At 33.2% G+C, this 15,054-nt stretch overlaps 1 protein-coding gene and 1 pseudogene across 1 annotated transcript; one reads left to right on the forward strand and one right to left on the reverse strand.

Annotated features, from left to right (window-relative positions):
• The first annotated feature begins 2,275 nt into the window (after window positions 1-2,275).
• On the forward strand, window positions 2,276-5,209 carry LOC121791299 (annotated as a pseudogene).
• Window positions 5,210-9,948: 4,739 nt separating this feature from the next.
• LOC121791304 (kinesin-related protein 4-like) lies at window positions 9,949-14,092 on the reverse strand. Its single transcript, XM_042189307.1, has 8 exons — window positions 14,039-14,092; window positions 13,664-13,823; window positions 12,253-13,556; window positions 11,965-12,138; window positions 11,769-11,885; window positions 11,490-11,669; window positions 11,256-11,302; window positions 9,949-10,976 (listed from the first exon to the last, which is right to left on the reverse strand). Exons 1-8 carry the CDS (start codon window positions 14,084-14,086, stop codon window positions 10,694-10,696), a joined length of 2,313 nt encoding a protein of 770 aa, XP_042045241.1. The 5' UTR covers window positions 14,087-14,092; the 3' UTR covers window positions 9,949-10,693.
• Between the last annotated feature and the right edge of the window lie 962 nt (window positions 14,093-15,054).

Below are 15,054 nucleotides of genomic sequence, written 5' to 3' on the forward strand. Positions count from 1 at the left end.
ATAATTAGTCATAGCCTCCCCCTCCAACTAAAATAATCCCACAACTTAATCCTAGATGGATAGTCTCATGATATTAGTCATGGCAACCGAACGCCACCTAAAGTTACAAAATATTCTCGTGAATTATGTGGGAAATTGTAATAATATATTATAGATTAAAATTTAGATAAAAAGAGTAGGAACTCTATTACTATAGTATTCGGAATTGATTGATTAAACATTTATTAAAAACTAAATAATCTATTTGGAATTTAATACATTTCCAAAACAAAAATGAAAGTAATATACTAAACCTAAGTGAAAGCTCATCCCATCACAAAGAAATACTATTATAATATTATAGTAATAATTGACTTTAATAAGGTAGTCTTCTTCCTCACGAATACGAGCAAAGCCATTTTTATCCCTTTTGCCTCTGTAATTTTTTTCCTAGATCAAGTTCAGCCCTTCCTATCATCCAATTTTCAGAGATTTATTCTTCAACTGCGTTGATTTAGGAAGGGCTGGTGAGAGTGATCAAAAATTTTGAAGTAGAAAAATTCAGAAAAATGGTTTCTTGGGAGGGGCTTAAGCCCCTCAGCCTCTCTTACTGTGTCCGCCAATGTGTGTAATCGTCTTTCTAGTATAAATAGGCTTTTATGCCTCATTTGTTATTATGATATTTGGTATAGCCTCATTGAGAGCGTTAATTCTTTGTGGGTTTGGTTACTTTAGAATTCCATAAGACCAACTTCAACCATAAACCAATACCTATTTTTGGTGTAAAAATCATCTCCAACCATACACAAAACGCAAATCCATTTTTGGTGTTTTCTACGGATTTATACCAAATATGGTGTTACTGCAAAAATTTATGAGATATTGCAAATCGGTTCATTATTATTTAATTATGTGAATTAAAACACGAAAAAAATTACAATAACAAATGAAAATGCTCGATTTCAAAATTATTTGACTTGATATAACGCAAAAGGAGATAAAATGCTCCTCTGGACTTGCACTAATTGATCTGTTGTGGGAACAAACACAAATCTCGAGTCTTGAATTTAATTTGATATATTTTTAGCGAAAAAATAATTTAAGTTGATAAAGTTATGCAAATTTAATTTTTATTTTGATTTTTAAGAGTGAAAATGTTTGTTAAGTATGATATAAGTTGTATAAAGATTGACATTGTTTTTTTCAATATTAATAATTTTTCAAATTTAGAATATACTCCCCTTCCCTTCTCGAAAAATATGAACATTTGGTTCTACATGAGTTTTAATACTCCCTCTGTTCCACAGTAATAGAGACATTTCATTTTCTGCACTCGTTTTAAAAAAATGATAATAAATAGTTAGAGTGGAGAAAGAGTAAAGTAAGAGAAAGAATAATGTAGAGAAAAGTAGTATCTACAATATTCTCTCTCTTACTTTACTTTTTCTCCACTTCAACTATTTATAATTATTTTTTCAAAACGAGTGCGCAAAATGAAATGTCTCTATTACTATGAAACGGAGGGAGTATATAATAGGTAATGTAAGATAGAGAGATAAAAGGTAATGTAAGTGGTGCTAGTGGAGAATGTGCTCCACATCATTAGTGTGGTGTAATTATATAGGTTGTAAATAAAATGATGTGCTGTTTAACTATTGCAAAATTAGAGAATTCATACATTTCAGGGATGGACTGATAAGAAAATAGTTCATACTTTTCAAGGACAGTGGGAGTAATTCAATTGACATTATTTTAATTACTAAAATTCCAATTAAAGCTTTAAAAGTGATCTTAATTATTACTACTATTGAGATCTAATTATATATTGTGGTATTAAATTGAATGATTTACAAGCTACAACGATTCATCTTTTATAGAGATTGATCGATGAGTATACAAGGAAGAGAATATACATCAAAGAATAGTAAATGTTGTAAAGAATAGTAATCCCTCATAATCCTTTGTGAATATTCTTTCGGTGTGATTTACTTTGTGAATAGTAATCCCTCATAACAATTATACTATTTTTTTAATACATCCACGTATCTATCATATAGTAATATATTTCTAAGATTCGAAGACACCATTTTCCGGCCAAGGTTATACTAATATGCTAGTTTGTAAAATCAATTATAACGTTTAGCACTTAGCGCATAATAACATTACTGCTTAAATTGTTGTTTAATACACTTTCCCTTAAATTGTTGTTTACATAATAACATTACGTATTTCCCTTAAATTGTTGCTCAAGTAGTAAACTGTTGGTTAGTAGTACTTGAAAGATAATAACTGTGAGGCCCTTTTTCAAGCAGAGAATAAAAAACAGCTGTAAAGATTATGAATGATGATGAGCATAATTCACTCAATTCATTTGATTACTCAAAGACTCCATTCCTTTCACATTATCATCCCAAAAAATTCGAACTTTAAATTGCATTCAGACATCGACCAGCTGTTGAGAGACAGAGAGAGATGGGCGCTTCTTCTTCAGTCCTAGAAAAGTCCATACACGAATTCACTGTCAAGGTTCAATTTTTAATCCTCTTCTTTTTTGGGTTTTGTTAAAGAATCCACCTTTTTTGCTTCTGAATATTCCAATTTTGATTGCGTTGAGCAGGACAGCAAATGTAATGATATCAACTTGAGTAGCTATAAAGGGAAAGTCTTGTTCGTTGTTAATGTTGCTTCAAATGGTGAGAAGTCTTCTTTTCTTAATTTGGAATAAAAAGGAAGAAAAATTCAATCTTCTGTATGGATTTTGTTCTTAATTGTGTTTTTTATTTAAACAGTGGGTTCACGAATTCGATTTATACCCAATTGACTGAGCTTCACTCGAAATACAAGGATAAAGGTCTGTTAATTTCTTATTTGCTCTTTTTCAGGTGGTAATGTTGCATATTCATATATGAACCAAAATAGCACATTTGTTCATCAATGTTTTGGGTTTGAGATTTTGCTTGGACAGGTTTCGAGATATTGGCATTCCCGTGCAACCAGTTCTTGTATCAAGAACCCGGAACAAGCCAAGATGCATAACAATTTGCTTGCTCCAGATTCAAAGCTGAGTATCCCATTTTCCAGAAGGTAACTTGATTTCATTTGGCTATTGGGATTTTCCCTTCTTTGTGATTCAAGTGTTTAGGAAGTCTTATCGATGGTAATCGAGAGGATTGGAAGAACTACGCATATTGGAGCGTTTTGGAGAAAAGAACTTGTATTGGATTTCTGTTTTTGTGTATTTTTTCATACATTCGTTCTTCCCCCTTATATAGGGAGGAATACAAGTATTTTAGGGAAAGAATAAATCTATTCTAATACAAGTATTCCATATCAATTGTGTATCAATTACTCTTTAATGACTCCCCAATTACTCCCTAATTTGCCTCCTCTGTTTTAGGTAGGTTTGACAGGAAGGTGTTGATCATTTACAGATGTAGGATATCATTTTGTCAAAATTGTAAAATTCAGAATAAAAAACACATAAGCCAAGTCTTTTATTCAAAGAATCGTTTTTTCTAAATATGTAAGCATGGTTTCGGAATGTAAAAGATATACCTTTATTATGGTATAGTTCAGTTCAGAATAATGGCTATAAAGTGAATATCTTTCTTGGATCCGAAATTAGAAGAATTTATAAGGTGGTTGAGAGCTCAGTTTAGTAGATTAGTAGAGTAACTCAAAAAAAATAAAGGGAAAATAAACAATTAGGAAACAGTTACTTACGTCCACAAGAGTGGTTTATATACCAATGCTGTTGGAAGTTGTTAAAGGTTTGACTTGATAAAGCATCATCTGTTTTTGATCCGGTATAAATATTTCTGCATCTAGTTAAGCTTGTGTTTATTGTGCTAGAAACTTGTTGTATGGAGATTAAACAATATGAATATGTAAAGCTTTTACCAACATAAGCCTAACGGCTAATATTATCAAAAAACATTGACTTTATTTGGGCAAATGATGTGCTAATGCTGTTGGAATATCATTTGTTTATAACTGTTGTGTCATCAGTTTGATTCTGAAGATATACTATAAAATGTTATTGTGAGAAAGTGACGAATAACTGGTAGAAATTTAAGCGAACAATTCAAAATGTCGTGCATCCTGCTTGTCACTGAACCAAGTGGTCCTATACTGTAAGCCATTGGCACATTATTTCACTTGGCATTGATAATCTGAAAACATGAAATCCCAAGTCTGAACCGGTACACTTCAAGTTAAAACATTTGTGTTTTGCTTTGATATAGGGATGAGTCATAATTGGTATTGTTGAAATTAGAATCGCAAAATTGGATTGAAATCTATTTCAATAAACCCTACAAGTTCAAAGTTTGTGGTTAACATAAAAGATCACAAATATGCTTAAATGGTGGTTGTAATAGCGGTAGTTAGTCGGTCTATATATGTTGCTCGAGTAGTAGCTTTCACATGTTAGGTAATCCGGTCCAAATTTTGCTCAAATTAATTCTGCCACGACTCACTAACCTTTATTGTGGAGCCATAAATTATTATTATTATTTTTTTTTTTCTGGGCCATGGATGGTCGACCATTTTCCTTAGTATCAAAAAAGTAGTAATCATTTAAGACTCTACGCCGATCATGACAAAATAGGGAGTATTTCCTGCTTCCTTGTTTGTCTATTGCATTGTGATGACATTTTTAGGTGAAATGGTCTTCTGCTTGGTGGAGTTGAAGCTGTTTGTGGATAATGTTACGACGATCCCTAGTTTTGTCATATTTAACTGTTTGATGCTCTACTCTGACTGTCAGGTGAAAGTGAATGGGCCAAATGCAGCACCAGTTTATAAGTTCCTTAAAGCAAGCAAAGGCGGCTGGTTCGGCTCCCAAATCAAATGGAACTTCACTAAGTTTCTAGTTGACAAAGATGGGATTGTAATCAAGCGTTATGCAACGTCTACCTCACCATTGGCAATCGAGGTCATCCCTCCTTCTTCGCTCTCCCTCTCTCTCTCATGGTTATTCACATTTCACATTTATGGTTGCAGGGTGATGATGTAAAGAAAGCCTTGGGAGAAAGTTGAAAGAGGATGTGATAACTCAGAGGTGCAGCAAACTAGGTAGATGTGTTTTTTGTGTTTGATCAACTTTATTGTATTTGATCAACTTTATGTACCAATTTCTTGTGTTTTTTTATCTGTTCACTGCTTCGGTTTATTATTGTAGCATCTTCATCTCTATCAGCATTTGTAACATGCAAAAAATGATAGTACTAACTCCATCAACCAAAAACAGTCTTAGTAGTTCACTACACATGTTTTAATACAAAATTAGTAAGAGGTAGAGAGAAAAGGTGGCTGAAGTTATTAGTGAAAAATGAGACGCACTTCGTTAAAGAGGAAACCTTACTCCGAATAGATAGAGACTAATTTTAGTGCAAGGCGCAAAATGAAAAAAATATGACTTTTTTTATGCACGGTGATAGTATAAACCTATAACATTCTCAATTTATGGACTTACGCTCTCAATTTTTCTGTTTTTTCTGGAACATGACTTCTGTCACTCTTTATAACTCATAATTAGGAGTTTTAATTATTTTTTGTGGGGGCATGAGATGGTATATTTATTTAAGTCCAAATTGAATCATCATTTATGTATATATTCAACAGGTACAAAAAGGACATATTCTACACAGCCGTCAAATTCACCATAAAAGTTAGGTAGTTTCAACCTAAAAAGGAGGAAAAATATAGTAGTACTAAGTATGTATCTATATGATTGAGTTGTAAAATACATTTTCCAGCAGTGTTATATAAAGCTAAAAAAAGATGATATAACTAAAAAAAAAGAAAAAGATTTAGATCCACCGACACGTTTCTTATATGCTAGAAAGCTAAAAGTATTTGTAAATATGTGTGAACCAAAAATGGCGAAGCATAGAAAATTTGAATTATTAAATGTGGTTGTTTAGAAAAGGAGATTAATTGAGGGTGGAAATAGAGATAAGAGATAATGCTTCACTTTAAGGCCATCGGCAATGGCGCCTAGCGCACCGCCTAGTCGAGCGCCGGCGCTAGGCGGTCCGCTAGGCGGTCCATTGCAACCTCCCAGCGGATTTCGGAATTAAAAACCGTCCTAGTTACTGTAGCCCATGTTTGGCCCTTTTGGGTCACGTATTACAAATTTTGTGTGAGATTAACCAAATGCTTATCATGATCAAATCCTAAATTTGCCTTTACATATAGTACTATAAAATACTGATTCTACATATTGACCTAATTCATATAAAACTCTTCTTTCTTCTATTTTTTTTTTCTATTTCTTTCTCTATTCAGTACTATATCCTATAATTCTCAAGGTTGTTCTTGTTACATACTCCTATGAACTAGGAATGTTCTGACTTAATTATTTTGTGATCACGTACTCTGGTGTTATGCAATGATTTGTTAGGATAGATATATTGAAAGCATCTTTTGAGCTATTTTATAATCGTTCTATTTTAAGTGTAACATTTCTTATTTGACAAGTAATTTTATGCCGTATTGTTTAGCGAGCTAAGTGGAGATTAAATAAAGTAAGATAGAGAGTACTCACTTGACTCCCATTTATAGTCCTGATTTGACTTGACAAGAGTTTTAGAAATACTATGAAGGAAAGTGGTGAAAAAAAATAGTGTAATGTAGGTCCCACTTTTATACTACTAATACATTATTTTTTTTAGTGAAATGTGAGAGTAAGATTTTAGTGAAGTGTGAGGTTCATTGCCTAAAATGAAAAAAAGGTAAGTTGTACTTTAAATTGTGGATGTCCCAAAATGATAGATTGAGACATTGTTTCATGGACGGATGTAGTAATAAAGTAGAGAGTGTGATGTTTCTATTTTAAGAAATGTGTTATTTAGAACGCGACACTCTAAAAAGAAAAATGTGTCACTTAGGGTGACATAAAAATCATAATTTTAAAACATAACAATACATTCAATTATTATTGAGTTGTTATTAATAATTCATATGTTCATATTAGATACAAATTTCTCGAGTGTTGTAAACAACACACTAACGCATTTAATTATTGGCATAATGATTATAAGCATGCAATCTATCAAACAGTCAGTTTCAAATAAAGGAATTACTAAAGTAAAACAAGTCTAGAATTAAATACATAAATCAAAAAAATATATCTGAGTCTAAGTAGTTAGTTTCAACTGCTAAAATGTTAGTATAAGTTTATCTATTGATATTAGTCTTTAGTTGTTTAATTTGTTGAGATATTTTAGGGATTATCATATCTTTTTTTATCCACACATATTATAAATATGTGTGGAGTCTTCCATAATATTTAATCAATGAATATATTATTTTGGCCCAATTAATTGTGCAACAAGAAACTCTCTTTATCGCTGCCAACGAGAACCTCTCTCGCGCACACAGCATCCCCTTTGCCGGAAGTAATCGCCGACCCAAACCTCTTGGGCGCTCGACGACTTCGGCCTGTGTTTCTTGATTGTGTGGAATTCGGACGTTAAGGAAGGCATCCCTTAACCGCTATCCATATAGACAAATAGCTTAAAACAAGTAAAAGAGAAAACAAGGAAAATATGAAAACAAATTAGATTAACTATTGAGGCAGAATACAGTGTCATCGCTAAATCCTCAATCGTTCATGCTTAAGTTGATCCTTAAGCAGCCAGATGAAATATGATATGAACTCAAAGTTAGTCAAAAGCTTGAAAAACAAGCTCAAGGTCCTTTTATAAGGTGGGCTTGAAAAGGCATGAAATCTAGTTCTTAATTAGTCGTAACAATACAACGGGTTGTTGTCGTGCTTCTGTTCTATCAGACATTTCCCAATGGGTTGGCAGTCGTTTGGGTGGCGCCACTTAAGGCCACAACGATTGTAGAGGGTGTGTAATGCAAGAAATGCTCATGTTTCGCCCTAGTCCCAAACATGATAAACTCTACACTATATTAAAGCTCTTTTTTCAATTTAATTATGTACTGAGATTCTTGTGTTTCAAGTCTTGGCTGAATTTTGGCAGATTAACTTTGATAAATAATACTACCTTCGTCCACAATAAATACACAAAATGACACGAGTTTTAATGCGTAATTGGTAAAGTAAGAGGGGGGAAAATATGGTAGAAGTATTGTTAGTGGATTGTGGTTCACATTTAGAGCTGAGCTAGTATCTGCGTAAAAGTTTTCATATTTATAATTCATCTAATTTTAGTCTATTTTTTATGGACGGAGATAATAATACACAACAATATCAATCAATTTCGCATGATTATTAAACATTTCACTCTTAGCTTCGAAGTCTAGTTTTAGCTAATGGCTACAATTTGAATTGATTTAAAGTCAAATTGCGTGAAGAATCAAGACATCAATAACGAGGGGCTAAAAAAATCAATGAAGAGGCTAAAAACTAGGGTTTGTAGGAAAATGAGAGGATATAATCAAATATTGGTTGCACGTGACGACGCCGTTTTAAATGTAAAGATTTGAATAGTGGTATATTCGGCTCGTGGGCTGTGTGGCCCATTTATGATTTAATGGTTCTAATCAAAGGCCATGTGAGCTGTTGGGATTTGTATGTTTTCAAATCAAGGGCATTAGTCATTTTCAAAACTTATTTAAATATAATCATAATTAAGATTATTGGGATGAGTCTTACTCTTACACACCACCTAGTTAATACAAGTATTCACATACCACATACTTATAAATGATATACACGAGACAATTGACAAAAATAAAAACTATATTTAACAAAATGCATTATAGATAGGCTACATACCATGTAAGGGCAAATAATTTGTACCTAACCTGTCACTTGCATGAACCCCAAAACTAACACATAAAAAATAAGGTATTGCTAAGAAACAATTGTAACAACAACAATATTTATTGGTCAATCATATCCAAATACTTGCAAGTGGAATCCCATTTTTTAATACTTTAAAACCTAACTAATAGTATTAGTAATGAAGAGGTCAGGTGTTTTTAAGGCAATATAGTATACGTCATTAGATCAAACTTGCATACACCTTTCCAAATCTACAAATTAAACTTGTCGTTGTGCCTCATATTGTTCCCTATTATTTTACGTGCTCTATTATAAATTATAAAATGGTTTAGGTTTACTTGGAGCATATATTGGGCAAATTAGGTATATTTTCAAAAATAACGTAAATATGTGTAAATCCAACATAGATACTCTATTAGATAGAGTATTCGACAAATCGTATAATCAGTAAACATGTCTACTTAAGCTCAAGTTGACTCGATTTCATCGGGTAAAAGATAATTAAAAATATATATATATTAAGATTAATAGTCGATTCTATATACATCACGGTTTAATATTAGAATACAATTTGTAAATTCACAAATTTCGGAACGAAGTCGATCATTAATCATAAATAAACTACCGACTTATCTTAAATTACGGTTTATTTAATTTTTTTAAATTATCCAAATAGTTTTACTGTATAATACTATAACATAAATTGTCCGACGTAACTCACTTTCGCCCCCAACAGAAAGAAGACTTCAAATCCATGAAATACTTGCAATCTCGAGAGGAAAAATCTAAAATTCTAGGCAAGTACATAATTGCAACCCCTCATTAACTCCAAACAAATTAAATAGGTTGACATATTCCATAAGATACAGCTAATTTATTTCCAAAAAAATTTTGCCTTTATTCAAGGACATATATCCATAAAAAAGGGGAACAATATGTCCCTCAACATGTAGGAGTTGATAATAGGTCATTTTCTAGTAGGGCATGCATGCAGACAAATTCCACAAGTTTTGATTTGTCATCTTAATGTTTTTTCTCCATGAGGTGAATGCACCCAAACCCCTCAACCCTACAACAAGGGCCACTATTTCACACACACCACAACTTCTAATTTCCATATCTTCTCTCTCCACTCTTCCTCTATTCATATATATATATATATATTATATATATATATATATATATAGCCACTACTAGCATCTCATCAAACTCATCATTTCCACTTGCAAAAAACTTAAAGAATCTTCAACTTCTTACTTCTTCATTCAAGGCTTTTTTTCAGACACAAACATGGCTGCATATTCAGTCTTCCCATCAAGAAACTTGAAGCAGAGATCGGTCCAACGTTGTTCGAAGCAAATGAGGGAACACAAGGCTCGCCTTTACATCATATGGAGATGCACAGTGCTTCTATTGTGTTGGCATGAATGAAGAGTTTGTGTTCTTGCAAATATACACAACACACAATAGGTTTAGATCATATGACTATTTTTTTTTCTCAAGGCTCATATTTGTGATCTTGATTTTCGTAAATTAACACTAGTTTTGAGCATCAAATTAGCATGACCAAGATTGTGTTGCTACTTTCTTGAGCTATGCAGGCTGTGTAATCCAAATGGCTTGGACATACATATATATGTCAATGTAAAAGAAAAAAGGAACCATATTTTGGTTACAATTTAAGTATTTTGAGTTACATTTAACTATTTACTGAGTTCTGATTGAGATGACTTTGTAATATCAATTGGATTTGGATATGTAGATGCAGAAACAAATTGACACAAAACAGAAGAAAAGCAGAGATAATTCACATTTTAAGAAGCCAAAAATCCAAAAATAAAAAAATACTAACATTCAGATAGCTAGAAAGATTTTAAATAAGATGGTTTTAAAAGAGCCAAGGTCCTACTAAAACGTATAGAGAGAATGGACATTATTCTCTCTATTAGGCTTTCAAAAAAGTACCCATCCATCGTCGTCTTCTGCAAGCGCCTTGGGGTCTGCACTAGCTAGTTCGTCTTCAGGGTCCTTTTTGTGATCTCCAGTCTCCAAACGGTCATCATCTCTGACTGCCACGGCCTCCACTTGATCTTGGACCGAGCTTTTCAAGGATGAGTTAGAAGAAGCTAAGAGGAAGCTCGTCTGAGTGGAGAAAAGTGATCTGCTAAGCGGAAGACGCTGGTCAAATTTCTCCTTTAGCTGCTTCACATCCTGACATATAACAGCTATTTCTCCCCTGTGGACACACACAATACAAGGAAAAGAAAGCCATCAAATGTGATAAATGATGAAATTGATAGTGTAGATGATTAAATTAGCAGCATTCATATTAACTTATCCAGGCATTACAGGTTTTAAACGTATGCTAAAAAGGCGGTTGAGTGATTTGGCCTGGCCGTGTTAAAGATCTATCATGACTACAAATGTTATATGAAGAAATGATATTGATGTAGAAATGAAAAACTACTCTTGGAAAACAAGGATTCAACACATTAACATAAAAGAAGCAACTTACTGTAACGTATCTACCAGTTGCCCGCGATCCACGAGAAACGCATGTAACTGCGATGCAGCAGTAACAGAATTAACAATAAGAAACCAAACAAATATAGCCTTTGAGAATCTTGACAGAAACTCCCAATTCACAGTCACATAACACATAATTTTGTCCAATTTTCAATTCTCATGAAGACTTCAAACCAAAGTAGTAATTAGGTGAGACAAACATCCTAAAGGGATTCATTATTACCTTAGCATTATCTTCAGCCTGTTGTCTCAGGTTCTTTGATTCTTGTACCACTTGTTCCATAATTAATTTCTCTTTAATAAGGGATAGCTTTCCACATTTTTCATCCTCAAATCTTTTCACCACTGCAGATTCTATTTCATTCTCAGCAGCAGCTAGTCGAACCTCTAAACATTGACGCATCTGCAGCAAATTTTTGGAAAATATTACTTAGTTAACTATTTCTTCAAAAACAAACATTGAATTCACAGGAGATATTTGTACAGAAGTATAAAAACTCACCTCATCAAGATCTGCAAGTGATTTATCCCTGTCATTCGAGAGGGAAACCAAGCGAGTATGGAGGTCTCTCAGCTCTGTTGTCAAGATGACCTTCTCACCACAAACATCCCCTGCATGCTGAGAGGTAATATGAAAAAGTTAAAACCATGGCTTACATTTAAAACTATGCTATACAAGCCAATAAAAGGATTAAAACCATGTCATTTGACTCCTTCGCATGTTTGATCGTTATTTTCAGCTCCTTAATCTCATTCTGCAAATCCATCTCCACTCTTGCAGCTTCAGTTTTGGCCTGTTCTGCAGCATGCTCCTTCACCTCCACTTGCTTCATCAAGTTGATGACAGACTCCATTTCCATGAACAATGTTTTCTGAAAAATGTATATATCAAATATTAAGTCACATCAAATTGAAAAACAAGTTGAGAAGGTTAATCAAAGACATCTAAATGTTTCGGATGTATGAGAATGTTGTAATGCTGATACCTTATTATTTCTTGCATTTGCAATGATTTCCTCCAAGTTATCAATATTAGTACCATGTTGACTACACATGGAAGAATTCAAGGTTGTTTCATTCACCGCTCCAAGAGTATTGCTCATGTTTTTCCCACGGGAAGCCCTGTCAGTAGACGAGGATAAATCTGATTTATCTAAAACAATCAGGTGCTCCTCACTGGAAGTACTGTTAGTAGTAGACGAGGATAAATTTGATTCATCTAAATCACTCTCATCATATTCATTATCTTCATTCTCATCATATTCATCATCTTCATTCCCATTATATTCATCTTCATTCTCATCACATTCATCTAAATCATTCTCATCATATCCATCTTCATTCCCATCATATTCATCTTCATTCTCATCATATTCATCTAAATCATTCTCATCATATTCGTCTCCATTCTCATCATATTCCTCTTCATTCTCGTCATCTTCATTCTCATCATAATCATCTTCATTCCCATCATATTCATCTAAATCATTCTCATCATATTCGTCTCCATTCTCATCATATTCCTCTTCATTCTCGTCATCTTCATTCTCATCATATTCCTCTTCATTCTCGTCATCTTCATTCTCATCATATTCATCTTCATTCCCATCATATTCATCTAAATCATTCTCATCATATTCATCTTCATTATCATCATATTCATCTAAATCATTCTCATCATATTCGTCTCCATTCTCATCATATTCCTCTTCATTCTCGTCATCTTCATTCTCATCATATTCATCTTCATTCCCATCATATTCATCTAAATCATTCTCATCATATTCAACTTCATTCTCATCATATTCATCTAAATCATTCTCATCATATTCGTCTCCATTCTCATCATATTCATCTTCATTCTCATCATATTCATCTATGCCACTCTCATCATATTCATCTAAATCACTCCCATCGATGTCAGACGCCTCCACCTCTAATGCAATCCCATCAGCATCATCTTTGTTTTGCTGAATGCAATCCATCTTCGGTTGTGCATTACTACTACATGAAGTCTCATCTTCTGCTGTAATTGTTCTCTCTGTTTGAGAGTCTTCCAAAACTTCAATACAACAAGTTCCCCCTCTAGTTTCACCTACCACCACCAGTGATTCAGCCTGAGAATGAATGTCATCATGAGTTTCCACATCAAGATGCCCTGCACTTGCATCTCCAACAGATTCACTTAGCCCAACATCAGCACAACCGGAAGATTCTTTCTTTCCACTAACAAAAAAACTATGATCATCATCAGCTTGATCAGCGAACTTTGTTCTCACAGACGAGCTACCTGCATTGCACCAGCATGAGCTACTAGAGATTAGTTGAAGGAAACAGAAAGGCAAGTCACTTCAATATATATGTAGAGAAGAATATGCAAACAATAAAACTACACACCGTATGATGATTCGCCCGCAATAGCACTCCAAGTCAAAGGACTAGTTGATGCAGATCTTTTAGTGAAGAAAGGAATTATCTCCTCAAGCACTGCTTCAACAGCCGCATCAACATCGTTGATATGATCGATGGCAACAGCCCTAAGAGCTCGATCATCAACCTTTCAACAGATAAAGAAACTACTAAGTAGGGGAAAAGTGAAAAACAACCAGAGCAAATTTAGAAATAACTAACAAACTGATAGAGTCAGAATATCTATCATTAAATACTAATAAATTGTCTGCATTTAAAATAATCAGAATCATAACACTCAATCAGCCTATTTATGTTTTTCTAAGAGAAAAAATTCAATGATCACAGAATCGATGAAATCACCATCGGAAAAAGATCTCGCAGTGAGTAGTAGATTTTCTGGAAAGTCATATCCGTATATCCTACAAAAATGAAGACAATAACACAAAAATTAGCAGGCTAAAGTTCAGAATAAAATCGCACATGAAAAACCTAAACAAACATAAAACATAGAGAGATGGAAAGAGATTAAACCAGTGAGCAGCAAAAAGATTATGGAGTGCAAAAAGATTATGGAGTGATGCAACTATTTATAAGTTGTGTTAAAGGTCAATGTTGATAATCCTGCGAAATCGATTTAGGCGTATGTGGATAATGGTAATCGAATCTAATGCATGATACGTTAACGATATGTATCATGCTTAAGCTATACACGTTTTCTTCTTGTTATTTTAAGGTTTATTTAATGTAATTATTTTTGTGGATAATTCTATACTCCATATACTTATTTTGTATAATGAAAATGACTTTTTGATATTATGGTAATACTGGATTTAAAATTTAAATAGTAATATTACATTATATATTATTTTAAATAAATTTATATTTTGTACTCCATTGTATACCTTTTTACCTCTACATCCAGGGATGGATATAGCATAGGCCAAGCCCCTGCTGGAGTGGCGGTTTGACCGGTGCCGTCCTCTTGGAATCGCCTATAGTGATTTTGTGCTTTATTTTTTACAGAGATTAGAAAGCTTGCAGGATAATGATACGATCCTAAGGCCATCTGCAACGCTGTCACTTATTCGTCCCTTAATCGTCTCTTAAATTACTATCCATTGGTCTCACTGTACTTTTTTACTCCATCTCTTAACTAAGGGACGGAACCTGCAACCCTTCGTCCCTTAAATTACTATTCATTCAATTTCATTTTTTATTTTTATTTCCAACCAAATTAAATTAATAAAAACACACTTCATTAAATAAAATAAACTTACAACATAAAATTCGTAAAACAAAACATAATTTAATAATTTCCTTAAAAATTAAAAATACATAATTTAATAATCTCCTCCGCCAAATTTTGCCCAAATGTG

This window comes from Salvia splendens, unplaced genomic scaffold, assembly GCF_004379255.2.
Source record: "Salvia splendens isolate huo1 unplaced genomic scaffold, SspV2 ctg772, whole genome shotgun sequence".
Taxonomy (NCBI): Eukaryota; Viridiplantae; Streptophyta; class Magnoliopsida; order Lamiales; family Lamiaceae; genus Salvia; species Salvia splendens.